General features: G+C 38.0%; 3 protein-coding genes across 5 annotated transcripts in view; 1 reads left to right on the top strand and 2 right to left on the bottom strand.

Annotated features, from left to right (window-relative positions):
* LOC129779180 (furin-like protease 1) overlaps positions 1-24,700 on the bottom strand; it is a 511,125-nt gene that overhangs the window by 412,405 nt on the left and 74,020 nt on the right. The window lies entirely within an intron of this gene.
* LOC129779183 (uncharacterized) lies at positions 12,798-13,438 on the bottom strand. The gene is made up of 2 exons (XM_055786481.1): positions 13,295-13,438; positions 12,798-13,225 (listed from the first exon to the last, which is right to left on the bottom strand). Exons 1-2 carry the CDS (start codon positions 13,307-13,309, stop codon positions 12,986-12,988), a joined length of 255 nt encoding a protein of 84 aa, XP_055642456.1. The 5' UTR covers positions 13,310-13,438; the 3' UTR covers positions 12,798-12,985.
* Positions 20,160-20,862, top strand: LOC129779182 (vitelline membrane protein Vm26Ab-like). The gene is made up of 2 exons (XM_055786480.1): positions 20,160-20,260; positions 20,355-20,862. Exons 1-2 carry the CDS (start codon positions 20,243-20,245, stop codon positions 20,736-20,738), a joined length of 402 nt encoding a protein of 133 aa, XP_055642455.1. The 5' UTR covers positions 20,160-20,242; the 3' UTR covers positions 20,739-20,862.

The following is a 24,700-nucleotide window of genomic DNA, read 5'->3' as shown; positions in this document are numbered from 1 at the left end:
TTTTGGCAGATGACTATTGTTTGAGAGCTGTCGTTGCTCTCTGAATTGAAACATATTGTATTTGACAACAAAAACAAGCTGAAAACTGTACTTTAGCATACAAGGGTCACCATCAAGCCATTTCTACCTGTTATTGATTTTTTCTATAGCTGTACAAAAACAATAAAAAAATTTCAAGAAAAAATATTGAAAAAGTTTTTGTTAGGAAAACTTTTTTGTCTAAATATGCACAAGTTGCGATGTATGGAAGAGTTGTAGGACACATATTTATTTACCATTATCTACCATTTCATCAAAATCTGAGATAACCATTTTGAGAAAATCGACTTTTAGTTTTTGAAATCGATTTTTTTTCAGTGTAGAAATTCAAAAAATAGTTTTTTCTGTATTTTTTTCTGAATATACAATTATTTTCCTAAAACTCTTCTATAGATCACTTTTTTGAAGGACTTACCATTTTCGAGTGAAAAAATTTTATAAAAAAATGATCAAAAATATTCAGCCTTTTCCAAATGTTAATCTTGATAAATTTTCGGAAAACTAAGTATGCCAAGTTGCTTAATTAACTCAGGACCCTCATTGACCATCTTTGTGTTGTTACAGAATAGCTACGTCCACGCAACAATCATCAGCGATGGAGATCGATCCACGGTCGAAATAAGATCGATTCATTCATACAACTGCTCTGCTCTGCAAGACACATCGGGCTGCTGTTCTATAAATAACTCAACAATGATCAATCAACTGTCTCCGCATTCCGGTGGTCCAACTGGATAATGGGAGAACAGAAAGAATACTCTTACGCCTAAATGGCTACTGTGTGAATGTACCATATGCAATGGTATAGAAGATAATACTCTAACGCCGAAAAATGGCAACTGTGTAATGTGCTAATTATAGATATGACAACCATGTGACATGCACATGATTAAAATTTGGCTCTGTTACAGCTAACATGCTAATGAGCCTTAAATAAATAAATGGGATAAAAAAAAAAAAGTTGCTTAATTAGGTAAGGTCTTCACACTCAGAAAGTTTAATTGAGTTCTGAGAGTGTCATGTCGACATCTGGTCGAGTTGGCGCGAAATCCGTCATATGTTAAAATTTGCTGAACTGAAAGTGTTTTCTAATAAAAATATATTTGGAAATTTATTAGAAAGATATAAAAAGATATAAAGTTGCTCAAAATTAAGTTCAATTTTGTGCGGGTCGAGTGGTTAGTGTAACACTTAACATGCCGAGGGTTCGGGTTCGATTCCCGTTCTGGTCGGAGGATTTTTTCGTCAAAGAAGTTTCCTTCGATTTGTACTGTGGTCACGCGTATTTTCGGGCTTGCCACTCAGAATGCATTCAAGGTGTGTTATTTGGCATAGATATCTCAGCTAAGTACTTATGGAAATGAAGCAAGTAATACTACGTTGAAACGGCGAAGTTTCCCTAGAAACGTTAGTGCCATTTAAGAAGAACCAGAAGGAGAAGTTCAATTTTTGAGAAAGATTGTTCAACGCTGTATTTAAAATGTTATTTTTTGTAACAGTTCAATAATTCGACAACAACTTTGCAAGACCTGATATTTTAATCAGATGTCTCCATTTCGAGCCACGATTTTTTGAAAAAAAAAATTCAATGAATGCGTCATGATATAAAATCAGGCATAATTAAAATTGGTCATATGATAATGAAAATTCAGATTTTGGGTAGTATCCAGCATATGTAGAAGGTTTCAAGAAAATCAGAGAAGGTTTGGCCAGCGACCAGCTGTTTTGGCGTAAAATTGCTCTATATTCTTCAACCTTTACTCAACAGTGGGAACAGCAAAAAATTCGGCAAAATCCACACCCACACACACATTAATAAATTACGTCACCATTGTTATTTTGAATCACAGAGAGCCAAGAAAAGTAATGTTCCACATGAACGTTCCTCGGCAAGCTTTCGCTACGCAGTTAACCTGACCATTTGATTCTGTTACACACGTACACGTACTCTTCTTTTATTCCAATAATGAGGTCAATAAGGAAAAAAATATCACCATTGAACGTAGTTCATGTTCACCATTAATGCCGCATAGAAAACTCATCGTGTCGCTTGCGTCATGAATGATTTTTTGCCGCAATTCCGCTCGTTAATTCCACAATGCACAACGTAAGAACTATTTGGAGCATTAAAAATGCAACATCAATAAATTATGGATTATAGTGTTCCAGACTCCACAAACGAGCCGAATCTGAAGACGGATTGTGAGCAATCGCTGATCCTATATAGGCTATATAGTTATATAGGCTGACTTTCAATCATCCGTCTCATTCCAGCGGACAAATCTAGTAGCCGGATTGTGAAGTGGAAGAGACTCCAGAGCACAGAGAAGAGCAGCGGTAGGATGAAACCAGCCTCATCGTGAATGATAATGAGATCGTGGATGCCTTGCGTTGGAGATGCAGTCCTAGCTTGGGCGAAAGCTTCCGTGAAAAATGTATCGGCAAGATTTACTGCAACGGTTTACGTGCGCAAGGAGAAGCTAACGCGCCGCCATTCTCCGGAATAATGTGAAATAATGAAAAGATAGCATTAAAGATGACGACGCTAGGACGGGTAGTGGGAAGTGAGAGGTATGAGCGGATGTTCATTATGACTTCATTTGCTGGTGATTCTTGGACGGAAAAAAGCGAAACGTAAACAGCTAGCAGTTTTTCATGTTCTACTGCAATGGGAGATGATTGTGTATCTCTGCTCCTGACGAGGGTGGAAAAAGCAGATACAAAGTAGTTCCTGCAATGGACGAGAAAATTCCACGTTACCTATAATTGGGTTGTGCAGACTGTTGAATTATCTGGTTCAATTTATTAATTTAAGAAGATAATCGGGTCTTATCGGTATCAGGCTACATAACGGTTTGAGCTTTTGGTTTTTAATTTACAAAAAAAAATACAGGAAAATTGTGAAAAATAAAAAATCTATTACTAGCAGTTAAAAATCAATGCTTGTCATTTATTTTAGAAAGTTTTTTTTTTCATATAAATGTTGGCCACGATTACGTTTTAGATTATCCATACGTGAAATCCAATTTTGAGTTACTTTTTCGACTATATCGGCTAAAATTCAAAAGCAAATCCAATTCAATAGCCTCATCAATCAGTTTTAATTTGATTCCCATAACGTTCCTGTAGGCCCTTTCAACACAACGGTATTTTGGTTGGAGTAAAAAATTTCCCCTTCGACTTTGATGATTAATTCTTCAATAAATAATGATCGCATCGAAAATCGAAAGGTAGGTTTTTGGCACTTTTTTGAAATCGATGCAAAAAAATTGAATAAATTCGGTATCAGGCTACACAACGGTTTGAGCGTTTGGTTTTCTAATTTCCACAAAAAACTACAGGAAAATTGTGAAAAATATAAAATCTATTACTGGGAGTTAAAAATCAATGCTTGTCATTTATTTTATAAAGATTTTTTTCACATAAATGTTAGCCACGATTACGTTTTAGATTATCCATACGTGAAATCCAATTTCGAGTTACTTTTTCGACTATATCGGCCGAAATTCAATAGCAAATTTAAATATTTTTTTTTAACGTAAATGTACCAATTATCCTTGTACAGACTTTATTGGAGTTTTCAAAACTGCCTTCCGATTTGCGATGGGATCATTATTTATTGAACAATGAATCATCCAAGCCGAAGGTGAAATTTTTCACTTAGAACGATCACTGCATCTTCATTTGATTCGCAGCGGTAGGGGGACCACGGGTAATACAGTGGGGGTAATATGGACAGGTGGTTGAGAACACCTTCTACATGTTATTCTACAATATTTAAGCCACCCTTTGGCAATGAATACTGATCAAAAGTGGAAAACGGAAACGAAAACCGAAATCATACATTATTCCGTGTGTGGATGTAATTTTAACTGCTTCGATATCAAGCATTTTGAGTGGTTTAATATCAAAATTTAATTCGCTGATAGTTATATTTCGGTTTGTGAGTTCACACAGAAGCGATATTAGGTATGGACGGAAAAGTGAATTCATTTTTGAGTGGAAATTTTAAATTATTGAAATAATTGTACTGGTGGAGTAAAACTGACAGTTGCCAGTTGGAGTGAGATGGACTGTGAAAAGTCTGTTTAATCTATTCCTAAGGAATGCCCTGCGTCTATAAACGAAAATCAAATCGCCAAACGTGGACTGTTTAGAAGATGATTGGAACTAAAAACAAAATAGTCCGTTTATACTGCTGCAAAGCCCGATATCACTTCTAGGTGGATTAATTCGATTTTTTCATCCTTTAACGGACATTCGTGACGAGTTCAGACCTTGGTTGAATAAAATTATTCTTCTCGTGATCGATAAACCTTTACGCCTCATATATTACAAACCTGACCATATTACCTCCACTATACATCCATTAATGTGCCAATGAATGTATGGGAAAAAATCGACCCTTAAATTTCAAAAAGTTACCCTATCAAAATGTTTACCACCTCGAAAAAACACCCTGTGCCGAAATTCAGCTCAATCGGACTTAAAGGAGTGTGTTTTTTGAAAATCGAAAAATCACCTAAGGGGGGAGGTAAAGGAAATCGGGGCTTTCGAAAAAAATTGTTTATGTCAAATGTCTTAAAATTGCATGAAACGTCGAGATCTGTGTCATCTCAAAAAATTTTTTTTGTCAAAAATCGGCATTCTAGGACTTTTTTTTCGGAGTACGAAACGAAAAGTATGGTTTTGGGTGCGAATAAAAATAGTTATATGTTGATTTACACGATAATATACCTTATGCAAAATATTACCTCATTCTGACTTCATTTACTGGTGTGACAAACGTTAAAATTTGAGTTTTTTTGAAAAAAAATCACAGAAAATCGAGGTTTTAAGAAAAAAAAAAGTTGGTGCCAAATGTCTTAAAATTGTATGACACGTCGAGATTTACAGTTATCTAACAAAAACATTTTTTTGTCAAAAGTCGATTTTTCAGGGGAAAAAACCAGGGAAAATTTTTCTTTGACCAAAAAAAAATCGAGATAACTATAAATCTCGACGAATAATGCAATTTTGAAACATTTGACATCAACAATTTTTTTTAAAAAACCTCGATTTTATGTGATTTTCGTTTTTCAATAAAAAACCCTCTAATTTGAACGTTTGTCACACCAGTAAATGTCAGTCAGAATGAGCTAATATTTTGCATAAGGTATATTATCGTGCAAATCAACATTTCGTAGCATGTTCCGAATGAAAAATCGATACAACTATTTTTATTCGCACCCAAAACCATACTTTTCGTTTCGTGCTCCGAAAAAAAAAGTCCTAGAATGCCGATTTTTGACAAAAAATTTTTTTCTAGATGACACTCGATCTCGACGTTTCATGCAATTTTAAGACATTTGACATCAAAAAAAAAATTTCGAAACCCCCGATTTCCTTTACTCCCCCCTTGGGTGATTTTTCCATTTTCACAAAACTCAAACTTTGACCGCTTTGCGCCACTTTCCCTTAAGTCCGATTGAGCTGAAATTCGGCATAGGCTGTTTTTTCGAGGTGGTGAACATTTTTTATGTGATAACTTTTTGAAATTCGAGATGAACATTTTTATTGGCACCCTAATGTCCATGTTACCCGCATCGAAAAAATGTTTGACTTTTCAGGCTGTTTCAATTTCAGTAAAAAACATTGAAAAACACTTTTTTGTAGAATATTTGGTCAAACAGTAGAAAACAGTATACTGAATAGCAAGAAACTGCATCAAAGTTTTGGGAAACATGAGTTTCCAAAAATAAATTGAAGTTCTTCTTAACATGTCCGTTTTACCCCCACCTCCCCTATATAAATATTCTCGCTGATACATTAGTTGCTTGTTATTGAGAGCACGAATAAGTAAGCACAGAAATGCATAGAACAAATGTATGTTGAAAGGAAAATACTTACAATTTCCTATAATTTTCAACAATTTACGGAATACGTAATAGTGATTTATAGCTTGTCAGATAAATCTTGAAAAAAATCGATTGGTCTGCAAATTATCAAATTTCTTTTGCAGCAAGAAACAGTTATAAACGTTGAAAATATTTCATAAGAAATGTGACATGTTTTCTGATTTGGTACCATCACTCAAAGACATAATTGTCTATCAATAAACACTCTTGACAATACTGGCAGTCAATGAGTCGAGACACGACTATGCATAGCCAACTTTCGCCACCTGGCGGAAATCCCAGTTTTGAATTATACACTCGACAAAAGAATTAGAGAAACAGAGTGCAAAGTCGGAAGTTTTAACTGACTTTTGACATGCTCGAACTTCGTGAAAATATCAATGGGAAGCATATAGTATTGCCTTTCGAAGTTTTTGGTCAATTAAAATATTGAAATAATACTCCCGTGCGGCGAAAAGAATATGTTTCGGGCGTGGCCATAGTTGCCACGGCCTTATAAAGGGTATTAACAGTACCCTTTTTCCGATGGTTGGATACTTTTTGGTAGTTGTATGGATTATTCATATAATTTTCGTTCAGAATTAAGAAAAAAAATTGAAAAATGAATTTCAATTTGTAATTTTTTTTAGTGTGATTTTTATTTTTTTTTGTATTTTTTTATGAAAGAGTATTTTTTTCCTATACTTCATTCTTTGACTAGAATTTCGTAGGCCTTAGAGATTTTAAGATATTTTTAGGAAGAAAACACAAAAGCTTAGTATTTAAAAAACATCTGACTTAAAAACTATAAGAACTACAGAACTTTGGTCAGACAAAGAAATATAGGAAATTATTCAATTATTCATTAAAAATAGCGAACAAATTTTAAAAAAAATACATAAAAAAATTTTGAAAATAAAAATTCGTTTTCCTCAAAAACGTCAACAAAAATTATATGAATAGTCCATACAATTACAAACAAGTCTCCTATACATTGGAAGAAGAGCTCTGTTACTTTCGGCAATTTTTTGGAGATTTTTTTCGATTTTTTTTGGTATTCTTTTATGAAAATTTAAACCATTTCTTACATTTAATTTCTTTGACCAACATTTCGTAGGTATTATAGTTTTGAATCAGAATTTTCTGGAAAAAAAAGAAAAAAAAACTGGCCCTTTCCAAAAAGTAGTCTAATTTTTTAGTTTAAATTTTTTAATGACCAATGTCTTCACACCCACAACGTTTCACTGCCAACTCCTAAAACAAGTTGGCATGAAATTCGTCAATTAAAACTTGTATGTTATATCGAGGTAAAATGTACGTTATAACGACTGACGTTATATCGAGAGTGTGTTATATCGAAGTTCCCCTGAACAGAGTACATCCGGGTGAATGTTGTATTCAATTAAATGACACATTCGGTTAAATGTAACGTTCGGGCTAATACATTTATGAAAAAAGTGAAAAAAAATGGTTCAGTTGCAATTGTCAATACACTTACAGAGGTAAAATATTTTTCCGATAATTTTTTGTTTGAGATCATAGAAAATGGAAGGACGGATCATCAAAGAAACATGTCTCCGAAAAATCGAAAATATCGCGCTAATCATCTTACTGTTATCATTACTTTCTGTTGCATCTTGAAATTTCTGATCTCAGTAAAAAAAAACGTATCGCATATGATGAGCCAGTAGATTGCGAAATAATTCTTTGTCATTTATAATTGAATATGATTATCAGTATATGGCTACCTCGTCTGGCTCGGGGGAAGGCCAATCGGAAAGACTGATTTACGATAACTTTTTACAGCAATATCCGTGAATTGGTGATAACGTGGCGAATATTGATTTCCAAGGCATCAATTTTTTCATTTACTTCAATAAATCAATCATGGAAGCACATCTCAAATTTTTCTTGTGAAGTCGGGGTGAGTTTATCGAACTGAATCATGGTTTTCAAAAACAATATGCCAAATTTAAAACATTGTTCGGGTGATAGTTTATTCATAATGAAATGACAAATCAAATTAAACCCAAATACAAGTGACAGATGTCAAAAAGACGCACATATCAAAAAGTGTTGCCGACTTAAATGGCAAAAAATTTGCTCTATGAAAGTACCATTGAAGACGAGCGCCAAAATTTGAGAGAAGGAAATTTGAAATATTTCCATGTCATTTAATGTCACAATCTTCACATGTAGATTCTTGTAAATTAATCTTATCAAACTGTTATACATGTCAAATCACTGCGTGTAAAATCACGCATTTGTAGCGCCATCTGCTAAAAATTCCTAACAAAACATCATCATTGTGTCAAATTTCACCAATAAAGTCGGGACAAAATTTTGTGAGATCTTTTTTTTATCCTCGCGTAATCTTTTCCTGCTGTGATACGAGTGTGCTCCAGGTTGCGGAGCAATCCCTGAATGGCCCCATCATTTTTTGTTAACCACAATCCCCCTTTACAGACGTCCCCAGATGAAACCCTTCACTGTATATACCTCCCATTCATGTGTGCGAGAAACCATAAAGAGTTGAAAATTGTTCCTTCTTTCGTAACGAGAATTTACTCTGTCATGTTTCCAGGCGCAGTTGTAACTGTGTGGTTTTCCGACTTCATTCCGACATTAAATTTAGCGCCGCGCTCAATAGACACTAGCATTCAGTGGTAAGACAAAAACCTCAAAAAGCTTTTAGGGAGCACTTTATCAATTTTGTGAGGAATTAGTTTTGCGCCTTTTCCATGACAAGGCTATAAAAGAATGGAAGACATAGCGAATATACTTCTATTATAAATAAAGCACTGTTATTGAGAATAACGATGAAACTTTCACTGTTTTTTTTTGCTACCACCAGCGAACCCAAAATTAGGACCGGGCTCTGTGTGCCATCATTTACGCTCCACTCTCAACATCTCGTGCTCCACGGCTCGCTTCAGATGATATCGTGGTTGAACTTTTCGATATTTTTCTCCGCGCGCCCATCATTTCACCGTCAAACTTTTCGTCCAAAACCTGGACCGACAAAAAATTCTGCACTGAACAAGTCACGATTCTATCCTTTTTTTTTCTCGTTCCCTTGTCCTACCCCATTTTCCTCCGCCCACAGAACCGAGAGCAGCTCATTAGACATTCTGTGCTCACTTAAAACACACTGTTCGCTGCTGTTTTGCTTCTTCTCAATTTCCTGAATCCTCAAACACACGCGAATGTCTAAAAAGCGAAACTAAAAAAAAAGAAAAGGATTGTAATAGAAACCCTCACTCTTCTCGCGTGGTTCCCGTATCTTTGGGTCATCAACTCGTTCGTTATATGTTTTTTTCTACTCTAGGCTATTGCCATTAATTTGGCAGAAATCATTCCTCATTAGGGGATTGGGCAGAGTGAAAAGGGGAAGCAGAGGGGAGAAAAAAGTCTCAGCAAACAGAGTGCGCAGGACGCACGAGATGATACCGGGCTGTAGTGAAGCTCTTTAATTAACATCGAATATCAAACTTTGTGTTTTTCGTTCCTTTCCTAATGCTTCCCGACCGTGTCAGTTCTGATTTCCCAACGGGTTTCGATGCATCCAGGAAACAAAATCAACCGATTCTGATACCTGGCAAGGTACGTTTATACACGGCATCAAATGGTTTATTCTGATGCCTTCACCAAAGTCTTTTGCAATCTAGAATTGATAGTCGTAAAAAGTCCAACCAACAGGTTGAGCAATTCAGCAGTACCAAGTCAACAAATGGGTTTCCTATTCTCCGAGACGAGTCTTCTCCGAGACGAGTCTTCTCCTTTGCTACTCTCAAAGCATCTCATCATCGTAGCGCCGATACGCAAGCTCCTGCCATGAATAAAAAGAACGAGAAATTAATTCGCTCTGATTTGGGTCTTGCCCAGGGGATGTTTTACAACGTACGTTGAATTCGTCGTGCAACTCTGCAAAGCCCTGCCATGTATCAACCCCATCGTTGTTGCCATCTTCAGGTCGGAAGGGAGAGAGAAATGTAGCGGGGGTGGAATTCCATTATGAAAATTGAAAACATGCTCCGCTGGTGGTACCGATGGTACACGATACAGAAGATCACAGGTTTCGGCTTAGAAAATAAAAAAAAACGAATCCCTATCAAATTTGGAAACACATTTGCACAGTGATTGGGTTCGAGTTTGAGATTCCCGTTGTGTTGCCTCACGTGCGGTTCGATTTTAGGTAACCCGAAACGAGGGTAGGCCCGCAGCACTGAAACAGGAAATAATCTTACTTTTTTTTTATGAAATTGGTAAAATAAGATGTTAAATGGGGTATGATACAATGTGTCTCAAGAAGACTGCTACACCCAAACTAGCGTTGGCAGAAAACATTTTATGTTCGGCAGAAAAAATGTTATCTCGTGTGCTGAAGGGTGAAATGAGCAAATAAAAGCATAGTTTTCAAAAGCTTCAAAATGTTTGTATGTATGGGAGCAGACATCTCTTTTCCAAACAATGTCAACGGGGATAGAATCAAGGCCGACTAGAAAGCAAGGTTGTTCCACATGACCATGCTAGCCACTGGTGCTGTTGCGTAAATGTATGATAACATTACACCTCATTATAAAATGAAGTTGGAAAGTGTTTTCAAGAGTAAAAAGGAGAGCAAAACCGTGAATCTATATCTTTCTCGGTCTGGGCCGTGTATGTGGAAAAGTATGCATAAAACTATTGGGAGCACAAATAAGTTTCCAGCGTTTTTTTTTTGAAAAGTTCAACGTTTTATTATAAAAAGAAAAGAAGTCACAGATTATCCAAAGTACTGTCCATCGTTAGCTACAACCTTCTCCCATCTTTCTGGTAGCATACGGATTCCACGCTGAAAGAAGGGCTGGTCTTTTGAGGCAATCCAGTCATCGACCCATTATTTGGTATCATCATAGGATGCAAATCACTGCTCAGCCAGGTCATGTGTCATCAACCGGAACAAATGGTAACCGGAGGGAGCTATATCTGGTGAATACGACGGGTGGGGTAGGATTTCCCGTTTGATGTTCTCCAGATAGTTTTTGACACAAATTGCAACATGGGGCCGAGCGTTGTCGTAACCAAAGCTTTTTTACGCTTAGGATTGTCGTACCGTATCCACTTTTCGTCACCAGTCACGATTCGGTGCAGGAAACCTTTTCTTTTCTGTCGCTGAAGCAGTTGTTCGCAGGTAAAAAACGCCTTTCAATGTATCTCGGCTTCAACACATTTGGGACCCAATTGCCTTGTTTTTGGATCATTCCGAGTTGCTTTAAACGATGTTAAATTGCTTATTGTGTTACTCCCAAACTTTCTGCAAGTTCTTCTTATGTCTGGCATGGATCTTCATCGAGTAACTTCTCCCATTTCTCATCTTCGAATTTTTTGACGTAGAATTACGTCTTTCATTAAGGGTGCCAAATCAGAAAACAGGTCACGTTTTTATGAAATAAAGTTAACGTTAATAACTATTTTAATTTGTAATGCAATTTTGTTCGGTTACGACACCGCATTGAATTGCGTGCCGTCTGGTGCATTCCCTCAGACATAATTTTGGTAGCACAATACATAATTTCCGTCTGGTGCATTCCCTCAGACATAATTTTGGTAGCACAATATTTGCATACCCCAGAACATCACTCACTCACGATTCATTCAGCTAGCAACCGGGCGTCCAAATGGTCTTTCTCAAGGCCAGGAGATTAGAGTTTAGGTTTAGGTCTAGAACTGTCCCTTTTCAAGACTGGAGGTGAATGAACAAAAGAAGATTAAAGCCTCTATAACTCAAGACAACGTCATCAGCACTAAAAAATCTTCGTCGAATAAAAGAAAGCATCAATGAAACAAACCTTGAAGAAGAAGGTTAATAGAAGGGTGAAGCAATTGAGAAATTGTGTAGTAAAATGAAAACTCATCAGAGTTCAACGAAAATCGAATCTAATAACGCCAATGGCAATACCAAAGGTTATTTTCCAAACCACCCAAATTTTCATAAAGAGTTAATTGATTAATTAAATTCATTTTCCCACAAAACATATTATCATTTGAAATATTCAAACAAATGGAAATGAAGCAAAGCGTCTTTTTAGCTAAAAGAATAATACATAGTTCTTTTGTCCATAACATTTTCTATCGTGCAACAGACGCCTTTTATACTCCAGGTTAAGTATTTCTGGGACGGCTCTCGCAATTTCATTCATGAAGCAGATCAATGGAAGTTCCGGGAGTTATTTTAATGCACCTGACTGTGGCTGACTCTTATTGTATGATGTAACATTGCGTGTAAAAAACAAGGTTAACGGAATACAACACAAATAACATAACCCTGGCATCCAATGATATACCATTATTGAATGATTCTTGAAATAAATCCAGTGCAATTAAACCTCACCGTACCAAAAGAAAAAAGTAAACTTTTGCTCCGTTTTGGCGAACCAAGACAGCCAGCAAACGTTTGCTGTGGCCACAAAGAAAGTCATAAATTGTTCCACATTATGAAGTTGGGGGAACCAGAGCTCAAGCCCTTCCTCCCATGTTTGTCAACAATGGAAGCCAAACACCATACGCGATCGAATGGCTTGTGTGGTTATACAAAACGCGCCCGAAGCGTAGCACACGAAGCGAAATACGAGAAAACAAAACAAGAAATCCTCAAACCTAACGAGCCAGAAATTAACTGCGGTGGCGCGGTCACATAATCCCGATCCTAATCAAAAAATAATAATCTTATTTCCATAAACAAGGATCAGAGCACTGAGTCCCCCCGCACTCGGTGTTGTTACTAAACATACGTATTGTTATCATTTTTATCGTTTCGCTTTGGGATTTATTATTTGTTTACGGTCGGGAACTGCCGCGGCGGAATTCGGGAGTCGGATTGAATTTGAAGAAAAAGAATCGTTCAGGTTCTGCAATTTTTGGTGGTATATTTTTGTTCCGCACGAATCTTCTTCGCTGGATAATTTTTTGGTTTTTTTTTAAGTGCTTTCAATGCTTGACGTAACAGATGTAATCATTATGATGGGAACTCAATAATCATTTTGATAAAAGATCATCAGCAGATTTGTTGTGGTCGGTCGATGGCAAACTTACAGCACCAGAGAGGTGTATGGTAAAGCAGCGGCAGCAGCATAGGGATATGTGGCGGCATATGGGAAGGCGGCAGCGGCGGTGTATGGGTAGGCAGCATATGGGCTAGCAGTGTAGGCAGCAGTGAGCGGAGCGGAGTAGGCAGCCAGCGCTGGAGACGCCACCAGTGGGGAAGAGTAAGCCACGGGAACTAGGGGCTTGGCGGCGACGCAAGCAATTGCCAGAATGGCGAAGAAGATCTACGGAGAATAAAAATGCTCGTTCACTGTTCCCCAATTCAGCCGATGAGGAAACATGATCAAACTTACCACTTTGGCGAACATTTTGAAGTTTGAGAATTTTTTGCTTTGGTTGCAGATGACAAACTGTGCCTTTGGTTGCGACCAGGCCACAATTATATAGTAATTCCACCTCCCCCATCGGTGCTATAAACCAGATCGGCTCAAAACAAAATTCCCTGACCTTGGCTGACAATTTAACGCGGATAAAATCGTCCTAACCGATGACGACGTGGCCATTGGGAGGCCGACCGCACACACAGGCGCTCTAATTACCCAACACTACGCTCGCCAGCGCACGGTCAGTCGAACAACGAGAATGTGACAATTTAAATGACCCATCCGTGATTTGCATTCATTGAACGTGCGGACTGCATATCAAATCGATTGCGGACACTACCAACCAATCGCGATCGCCTACGCAACGAAATTTGGAACGAAATTAGCATAAGCGCACGTTTGCGTATGACCGACCAGGAGTCCGAGAACGGGCGCGTTGGACCGTAGAGGCTAACTTTTTGGACATTGGATCGAACGCGCCTGTACGAGATGTTCTTAGCCATAGAAACTCACGGTGCACGGTGGGCGCGAGGGTAGAAAAAACAAAACATATTTTTTATTTTCAACTTTTTCCAAACTATAAGACCGATGACCGGGAAAATATGAATTTTTGGATCATGCTTACTAACTTAAATTATCAAAATTATTCTAATCAAATATACATCAAAGTATTACGATACGTATTTGTGTTTATACACTGAAGTTTTTTTTTTATAAAACTAGGGGTGGGTTACATCTTTCATATAACCACAAGATTGACGTAGGACTACCGTTGGCTCAGTAATCATTTGTTTGAAGTTGCATCTAAATAAGTTCTCAATAAACCGATGTCATGCCAACTCGTCTTAGGAAAGGGCCAGCATTTTTTTCTTCATTTTTTTACAAAAAAATATAGCTCAAAAACTATTTTTTTTTTTATCTTCGCTTATTTTTCGTCGGCCTATTTCCGCCACTTTAGTGCCAATCACCGACATCAGGGAGGCGACTCCACCTGTTCCTACCTATCAGACTCAACAACTCATGAGCCGGGCCAACTTCTTTTACTTCCGCTCCGAAGGAAGACGTAACCAGAGATTTTTCGCCTCAGAAAATCCCAACGACGCCAGCTGGGATTGAACCCAGGCCGATCGGATTGTGAGACTGTTACGCTAACCATACAACCACTGGCGCCGTCTTGTGACAAAAACTATAATATCTACAAAATTTTGGTCAAAGGATGAAATGCAGGAAGTTGTTTTCATTTTCAAAAAAACAAATATTTTTTAAAGAAAAATTGCACTGAAAACAAAATATTTGAAAAATTGTAATTAATTTTGCTCCAAAATGAATGTTGTTAAAATAAAAATAAAATGTGTGAATAGCCCTTACAATTTCCAACAAGTATCCCATACATCGGAAGATGGGCACTTTTACAGGGAAAATGTTTTTCCATCAAAAACTGTTTAATGCTTTCTTTTGAAAAATTACTATTTATGTTAAACTTGTAGAATTTTTATGGATAAAGTATCGAAATCTACATGTTCTTCAAACTTTTTTCTATTTAAAAACATGTCAAGAACATGTCAATCGCGAAAATTTAGGAGTAAAACACTACTTTTTGAATAAAATTAGTTATCAAAGAAAACATGAAAAAGTTGTTGTTAGATAAACTTTTTCCTCGTAAGAGTGCCCATCTCCCGATATATGGGTGACATGTTAGAAATTATACGGGTTATCCATATATTAGGCTGTCAAAAAAGTCCTGCGGTATTTTTTTTGAATTTTCATTTGTTCATAAAATTAGTTACAATCATCTGTTTTAAGTCAAATATGCGCCGTTTTGTTCGATGACTTGTTTCCAACGAGATGCCAACTTCATAATACCCCTGTTATAGAAGCTCGCTTCCTTATTGGCAAAAAACTCGGATAGCCAATTTTCACAGGCCTCTTTTGTGGCTAACTTCTGACTACCTAGCTTGTTCGCCATGGACAAAAACAGGTGGTAGTCACTTGGTGCAAGGTCCGGACTATACGGCGGATGCAAAAGAACCTCCCATCCGAGCTCCCAGAGCTTCTGGCCCGTCACCAAAGAAGTGACCCACTTTTCATCGCCAGTCACCATCCGCTTCAGAAACGGGTCGATTTTGTTGCGATTCAGCAGCGATTCACATGCGTCGATACGGTCAAAGATGTTTTTTTGCGTCAACGTGTGTGGCACCCATACATCGAGCTTCTTTGTGAATCCAAGCTTCTTCAAATGGTTAATAACGGTTTGATGACTTATCCCCAGCTCTTGGCCGATGTTACGGCTGCTACTATCCCGGTCTTTCTCGGATAATTCAGCGATTTTGTCGCAATTTTCGACGACAGGCCTTCCGGAGCGTGGCGCATCTTCGACGACCTCTACACCAGAACGAAAACGTTGAAACCATCGTTGTGCGGTGGAAACTGTATCGGGTCCATAAACTGCACAAATTTTATTGGCAGCTTGAGATGCATTTTTCCCTTTGTCATAGTAGTACTGTAAAATATGTCGGATTTTCTCTTTATTTTGCTCCATATTTGCGACACTATAACTCACGGACGACTTAACCAAACAAAACACTGTCAAGGACTATATTATAGCGCGCAAAAATACCTTTACAACCAGCTATAGTATGACTCGATACAATGAATACAACTAGAACTACGCGCTTACAACGACACCTCGCGGAAATATCGCAGGACTTTTTTGACAGCCTAATTTTTTTTTTGAGAATTAGAAAAAAACGTTTTTGTGAGCTTTTTAAAAAAAATGTTGGTATTTTTTTACGAAAATTCAAACAATTTTCCACATTTCATTGTTGACCGGAATTTTGTAGATATTACAGTTTTTTTTTTATCCCATTTATTTATTTAAGGCTCATTAGCATTTTAGCTGTAACAGAGCCGAATTTTAATCGTGTACATGTCACATGGTTATCATATCTATAATTAGCACATTACACAGTTGCCATTCGCCAGTATTCCTTCTATACCATTACATATGGTACATTCACACAATAGCCATTTAGGCGTAAGAGTTTTCTATCTGTTCTTCCATTATCCAGTTAGACCGGACAGCGGAGACAGTTGATTGATCATTGTTGAGTTATTTATAGAACAGTAGCCCGATGTGTCTGCAGGGCAGAGCAGTTGTATGGATGAATCTATCTTATTTCGACCGTGGATCGATCTCCATCGCTGATGATTGTTGCATGGACGTAGCTATTCTGTAACAACACAAAGATGGTCAATGAGGGCCCTGAGTTTTGAACTCACGATCGATCGCTTACTAAGCGAACGCGTAACCAATGTGGCTACGGAGACCCCCTATATTACAGTTTTGAGATATTATTTTTTTGTAAATGTAAAGGACAAAAATGGCTATTTTTAAAAAGTGGTCTAATTCTTTTTTGAAGACTTCAAGTATGTTGCTTAAATCATTAATGTATTTATACCCACAACGTTTCACTGCAATCTGATATGTTGCTGCCAATGGCCAGTCGAGTTGGCATGAAATTCTTAAATAAACTTTTTTTTCCTTGAATGGAATGATACACTTTCGCTTATGAAGAAAACGTGTACTCATTTGGCTACCGCGATCCGCCTGATTCCTTATGTTGAAGCAGTCCATACGTGGACATTATCCGACAGTACCCGAAATTCTCGCAGATGTCATATCCACCACTCGACTAACAAAAATCATTAGGACTAAATCAACTTCGTGCCGAGTTCACAAGTTTTACTTATTCTGTGCATATTTTTTCCCAGAGCATATGGTGTATACACTATCTTGAGATTCCGTTTCATTCGAAAGAGCGTTTACGAACGTTTTAGATTTCAGATAACCAATGAGAAAGAATTAAGAATCTTTATTTATACTTCAAATACCGGGTAAACACAGATTTGTAAATCAAATCTATATGACAGATTACAAATTCCATACTTCGGATTATTGATTAATATTCATGGTAAAAAAGATCAGAAACAGCGAAAAAAATCAGAACAAAAACCTACTCAAACCGAATCATACCATCACTGGAGGTCACAATCAAGGACTGTTATTTTCGAAACTAAAACATGAAAGTTATTTTTGACGTAGGACTACGTCTAACGAATATATGGGGAGGTAAAATGAAAGCCTAAACACAGAACATGCAAGAAAAAATGAAATATTTTGGATGCTTATAACTCGAATATTCTTCATAGATAAATTGATAGATAAAGCAAATATTTCTACACATCCTTCACAATTAATAAAATATATTTTTTCCTGAGATGAGCAATTGAATAACTATAAAATGTTGAACGCTATCTGAACGCCCTAACTACCTCGTTTCGATTGGCCTGATTTACGTTTTCCCCAACACAGACTTCAAAACCGAGGTGCCTGGGGAAATTGGCATTGCAAATACATGCAAACGGGGGAACTTTTCTTCCCACCGAAATGTGTTCCCTAACACAGCCATCAAAACTAAGGTGCCTGGGAAATTGGCATCACAAATATATGCAAGTTGTTGGGAACTTTTGTTACCACTGAAATGTGTTCCCAAACACAGCTATCGAAACCGAGGGTCCTTACATTACATAGCGATTGTTCAAATTATTTACTTACGCAGCAAAAATGTTGAATTCAATGAAGTTCAAAAATTGTTTCATGCAATTAATAATTTAATCATTACAAACAAATGATTACTAGGCCAACGGTAGTCCCACGTCAACCTTGCGGTTATGTCATAGATATAGCCCACCCATGTTGTTACTTTTACTTCAGCTAGAGTAAAAGTAACTGATGAAAATATCGAAAAAATAGAAGGAGTGGTGCTCGGCAATCATCATTTACGTTTGAGAGAGTTAGCCCGTGAATTAAATAACTCTCACGTTCGTTCGTTCCGTTCCGTTCGTCACATGTTGGTTAATGTATTGGGCACATAAAAAAAGTCGCAGCACTATTAAGGCCAAAAAAGTTTAATTTTCTTCAAAAATTTCATCGCAATCAAGTGGCTGAAGTTGGGGGTCTCCGTAGCCACATTGGTTGCGCGTTCGCTTAGTAAGCGATCGATCGTGAGTTCAAAACTCAGGGCCCTCATTGACCATCTTTGTGTTGTTACAGAATAACTACGTCCACGCAACAATCATCAGCGATGGAGATCGATCCACGGTCGAAATAAGATCGATTCATCCATACAACTGCTCTGTTCTGCCCCAGACACATCGGGCTACTGTTCTATAAATAACTCAACAATGATCAATCAACTGTCTCCGCTGTCCGGTGGTCCAACTGGATAATGGAAGAACAGAACGAATACTCTTACGCCTAAATGGCTACTGTGTGAATGTACCATATGTAATGGTATAGAAGGAATACTGGCGAATGGCAACTGTGTAATGTGCTAATTATAGATATGATAACCATGTGACATGTACACGATTAAAATTCGGCTCTGTTACAGCTAAAATGCTAATGAGCCTTAAATAAATAAATGGGATAAAGAAGTGGCTGAAGTCGTGATTGAGCGATCAAATTCTGAACCCACGTGTATCCAACGCAAAATTACTGGCGACGAGACATGGATGTGACTTTTTCCTATTTCCGAAACTGAAATTACCGCTTCGAAAAAAACGTTGCTTGAACAAATTCAAGCAAATTCAAGATACAGCTATAAAAATTGGTTCATAGATTGGATTCTTCGTTGGAAAATGTGGATTGCCTATTTCGAAGTCGATGATATAAACTCTATTCAAAAACACAAATTCCAAAATTTTGACGGGTCAGTTAGTGAAATATAAAAATTCTGATTTCGTCATTTTTTTCATATGATCAATTTGAGGTAAATTTTTAATCCGCCCAATTCAACCAATATCATGGTCTTTACTCGACGAATTTTTTCAGTCGCTTAAGATTATGAAGATCCTTAACATCATGATCTCGGCGTCCAATTGACGTGAACAGAAATCTGTAAACTAGCACAATCATGTTTCACAACATAGTGGGCGGAACGTTTGTAAAAATGCTTTGACAAATTTTTGGTTGTCTGACGAACTATATTGTAATACAGCAAATCTGAGCCTTTTGCACCAATTTAACATCCGAGTTTGACATTTATAAAAATACCGTCAAATATTTTCCGTACAACGATATGGATAATCCTATATTTCGCCTTTTTCATTGGCGTTTGGTTGATATTCCATGATTGCATCATTTGAAAACACACGTGCGAACGTTCTTCCGGAATTCGGGGAAAGAAGGTCCCATTTCCATATTTATGATTTGCACTGACGCTGATTTCACGGAACAAATTCACACAATTTCGTGATGGATTACCAGGGAAATAAGAAGTGCTCGAATTAAGCTTGAAAAACTCAACAATACATCAAATATTCCATTCATAATTCTATGGAAATACTTTTCATTGGTCAACAGTGGAGGCAGTCGTCTGACATTAGCGATTCAAATTTATGTACTTCACTGACGAGTCAAGCTAATGGCGAAGTGTTTCCGATTCTAGAGCGAACAACAATTTCAGAGCAACTGTTTCGCTCTCAGCTGCCACTCTGTGTGTGTATCTCTAAGTATCTAAAAGTCAACACGCTCAATTGAGTTTCGATATTGGGAATTCTATTCACGTATTATTGCAGCGCAACCACGCCGTCGGCTGGCCCAATGGACTTGAGCGAAGCGCGTCAGCAGCCATGGTGGAACGTGCGCTTCCATGCCGCGAGGACCTTGCGGCGTTTATCACTCCTCCCCATCCTCGTACGCACAGCACTACTAGGCCATGGTGGAGAGGAGGGAAACCTATCGCATCTTCTTTCAATATAAATAGCTATCGACGGGCGGCTAAACAGTATCAGTGTCAGTTCAGCCTTATTCAATTCAACTCAAACCGCCCCCAAAAGAGCAACCCTTCAATCAAGATGTACGCCAAGGTTGTGGTAAGTGATATGCTGGCCAAAGCAAACAAAAACACACAGCAAACAGGCATTCCAATTAACGACCAATCAATTCTCGCCCCTTTCCCTTCTACAGATCTGTTTCGCTCTATGCGCCCTGAGCTCAGTGTCGGCCGGAGTTCTGCCCGTGGCTGCTCCACTGGCTGCAGCCGGAGTCGTGGCTCCCTACGCCACCTCATACAACGCTCACACCGTGAACCACAACATTGCGGCCCCCTATGTTGCGGCCACTCCAGTCGCTGCCCCAGTGGTTGCCAAGTATGTCGCCGCTCCGGCTCCACTGGCTGCTGCCCGGATCGTTTCCGCCGCTCCTGCCTTGGCTGCCTACAGTGCACCAGCCTTGGCCGCCTACAGTTCACCAGCCTTGGCCGCCTACAGTTCACCAGCCTTGGCCGCCTACACCGCTCCCGCTCTTGCTGCCTACAGTGCGACCCCATACACCTATCCCTACCTGATCTAAACCTCGATCCCAAAACCGCTAGCTCCCGACAGAAGATTAAATGTGTTCTAGTCAAATTGACCGTTCAAGTTTCGTCCAATAGCTGAATTCAATAAATTTGTTAGTAGAGTATTTTTGCATGAAACATTTGTTCTCCTCGCCAAACCCAACACGAAACAAATATCCATTACGCAACAACGCAATCATCTTTCGCTTATGCCTCGGCGAAGGAAACCGAGAAGGAGGAGAAAATGACGGAGTAAATCGACCAAATCGCATCGATAAGATTTTCGTTTTGCCGCTTCATAAAATATTGAAATCGAAACGGACCTGCCTTTCGCCCGCACCGATATGCTACCACCAACATCGTCAGATCAAAATCGTATTTATCAAGTGCCCCCGAGAATGAGAAGCCGATTAAACATCGGAAAAGGCCAAACGCAAGAACGCCGCTCGTCTTTTTAAATTAATGCGGCGGAAATGTGTGGAAGCAGCATGTTGTTTTTGGCAGATTATTGAAAGCCAACATTAAGGCCCTAGTGGTTTGCTGTACATGGACCGAATGTTACTCGCCAGTTGGCTGATATCATTGAGAGTTTTAAGGGTGGTTACACATTCTGGATGGTTTAGTACACAAATTGATCGAAGTTTTCACAAATTTGATTGAAAATTGTTGTTCCCCTCCTGTCTCCACGAGCGGAATTACAGTTCGATTTTCCCCATTACAGCTGAAGTCTATTTTTGGCCGTTCATAAACCACATCGGGGGTCAATTTTTTTTGGAAGTTCGCTCCGTTTGACTTACGCATTTTCCTCGCTGCGTTTCCCACATACTGAAATGAATTGTGAGTGCTCATTGTGACACTACACACAAAAAATAACACAAACCATTTCGGGGAAAATCAATTCCGACTTGCCCCGCGGGTTTCGTTCCCATTCTTTTCAAAGCGACACAAACGGTAATACATTATGGACAGAGCACGAGGCACATAGTTATGAACTGTTTATGAAGCTTCCTTCCTTCCCGCCATTGCCGCCCGCATTGTGCAATAAAGAAGCGGAAAAGCAACGATGGAACATACATAAGTAACATCAGGGCACGGAAATAAGTGTAGCCAGCTTCTTCCCTTGGATTGTTTAACTTACTCCCTTGGGACAACACGCGCTATGCTACACGTTATGTTTTTTTCTCGTTTAATGCGGGTGACAGCGCGGAGAAATTAAACTTGAGAGAGGGACGAGACGGAAGCACTTGAGATTGCGCTTGAGATAACGGAAGGACGCCAACTTTGTATGTGTGTCCACATAAACACTTTGGGTGCCGTTTAGTTCCGGGTAAGTACCTTACTGCCCGGACCCATTAGTGGGTAGAAATTAGCCAGGGTACGCAAAAATGTTCTGGGCATTCCAAACACTGCGCCAATTACAATTTCTATCCCAATACACAACGAGCGGACGGAAGGGATCTGTTTGTTTGGCGTCCATTTTTTTGCCGCTTTACGTCAGTAAACAGAATAAAAAAAAGCTCAAATTTAAATTGGCTTCAAGTGGAGCGCTCGGATTTTGGTTTGTGATAAAAAAAACAGAGACTTTTCATTTTAGATTTGTTTGAAATACGATTTATTTCACGAAATTATTAGTATGTCTATGCTTTTGTCATTGCTTTATAAGTAATGTATCAAAAAACTGTATTTTAGATGAAGCTAGAAATAATCGTGTTGTGGGAGTGCTGCAAAATATCAGTGATTCTGAATTGAAACATGATTTGCTAGAAGGAAACAAAACCTGGAATATTCTTTCTTCTGTCAATGGAATTCTGAAAAGGGGTGTGAGTGACTTGATCGATTTTCTTCATTTTAACTTTTTCTTTCGTAAATAAATATTCTATAGAAACCAGTAATTGAGGTTTTGATCTACCGTCCACATTGTCATATAACCTGGGAATGTTATCGCAGCTAAGTTATGGCCAAAAGAAAGAGTTAATGAAGAGAAAATTTAAAATGTCACTCACACTATTTTCTTTCTTAACCCCTTATATGATTTACTGAAACGAAACACAAAACAAAACAAACATGGGAGTGTGTGGTTATCAAACCAGTATCAACAAGATGCAAGATGGATAAACAGAGCTGGTTTTTTTCGGAGCTGTTTATACGGAAACAAATATATATCGGTGATTCCTTAACGGATCTTGATTCTTTGACCAGCAGGAAAAATACAATTCAAAACAATTTAAGTATAACATAACGAAACATTTGTTGCAATCCGTTTAAGACACCATCATGAATACATCAATATTGCGAAAACAATCGTGGCTATCCACCGCGCATATCATTCTATCGAAATGAGATAAGAAAAATAAGAGAACGAAGCCACCATATCAATATTGGCCTGATTTTAATCAACCTCAGTCTCGAACCAGCTAGCGAACAGACAACAGTTTCTTCTAATGCTGATGTCACATAAAATTGTTTTTTTTTCGATACAACGGTAGCCTGAAGAGACACGAAACATTGCGTCGCAAGCCTAAGCCCCATGTAGGTTCAGTTTGGCCCTTACCACGAATAGGACGTCTCTACTTGGATTTTGTATAATGCCATCTCCTTTTATTGTTGAAATGTATGTACCTAACGTGAAAAAACTTTGGTAGAATTTGGAAGATGGGAGGAATCGGTAGCATGAACAAAGCAATCACATTGATTGTAAGAAAGTTTTTCGATCGTGGTTTTAGGTTCCTTCCGCAGATTAAACAAACTTTTCGTGTATTCTGCAGGAAGGTTTTGTTCGTTAACAAAAGAGAAACCATTTGATGCAGCGAAACAATGTAAGTGGGATAACAATAAATGATATAAATCGAAATGATATAATGTTTTGAAAATGCTCGAACAACAGTTAAAAGATTCATGCCGAAGTCGAAATGGCCTCAATGAAATTTTTCTGGTCTGGCTTGTGACCAAGATACTTGGTAACGATCTCAGAATTCGCAATTGTTACCACCTCCTCCCTCTCTTATGGAATGCAATTCCTAACTCTAATAAACAAAAAGTAACGCATCCTCGACCCCCTCTCCCCCCTTCTGACTTAATTTTTTTCCGATCACTCGTTCATATTTTTTGTGAATTCGAGTACGTATAAGTGCTGAACATTTCAAGCCGAATAATGTGAGGAAAATATTTTCCAACGGTGCGAGCCGTATTTTCAGTGAAAAGCTGAAGGTGAAAATTTGTTCCACATCGATTGCTATAACTATAACAAGGCCGATTCGCTTCGGATTTTCTGTTGCCGTTCTGCGAAAGGATCTACATAGTAAAACTTGTAAATTATTCCCTACGGAATTGAAGCTTTTGGGACTGTTGCAAACGTAATTTTACTAAGAGAAACTGTAAAACTACTTAGATATTCAATAATTTCAGTGTTTTGCTGACGCTCTAGACAACGAGCAAACAACGGTAGATATTAATGCTTAGGATGAGAGTTAATTTGAAAATTTCGTTTCTTCCCTTCTTCGGAAATGATTTTCGTCAATGCGAGTATTTAGAATAAGAAGCAACATAATGAACTTTGCATTTACTGTTAGTTTTTCGGAACGCTCATAACTCGACAATTTTTTTAACAGATCAACGAGAGGATTGCATCAATCGATTGAAAATATGTTTTCGGGCCTATTAGAATAAAAAAAAATACATTTTTTGAAACAAATAATTGAATAATAGTAAATTGGAAAAACAGTTTTTTTTTGGATTTTGCACTTTTTCCGCGAAGTTCATTCTTCTTTTTGGGTAAATTTCATTGTAAGGTAAGGTAAGGTAATGTTCTCGATAGTGAAATCCGATGAGCCGATGACCATAATTGAGGCATAATGTTTGAATACGCCCAAAACGAGTATGTCTTCTAAACTTTTCGGAAAGAAATACTGTTTTTGTGCAATTTTTTCTGTTCGAATTTCTTTTTTGTGCGTTTGAAAGAAAGGAACATATTTGACGA

Source organism: Toxorhynchites rutilus, chromosome 3 (genome assembly GCF_029784135.1).
Source record: "Toxorhynchites rutilus septentrionalis strain SRP chromosome 3, ASM2978413v1, whole genome shotgun sequence".
NCBI classification, from domain to species: Eukaryota; Metazoa; Arthropoda; class Insecta; order Diptera; family Culicidae; genus Toxorhynchites; species Toxorhynchites rutilus.
This window is presented reverse-complemented; position numbering and strand designations above follow the sequence as displayed.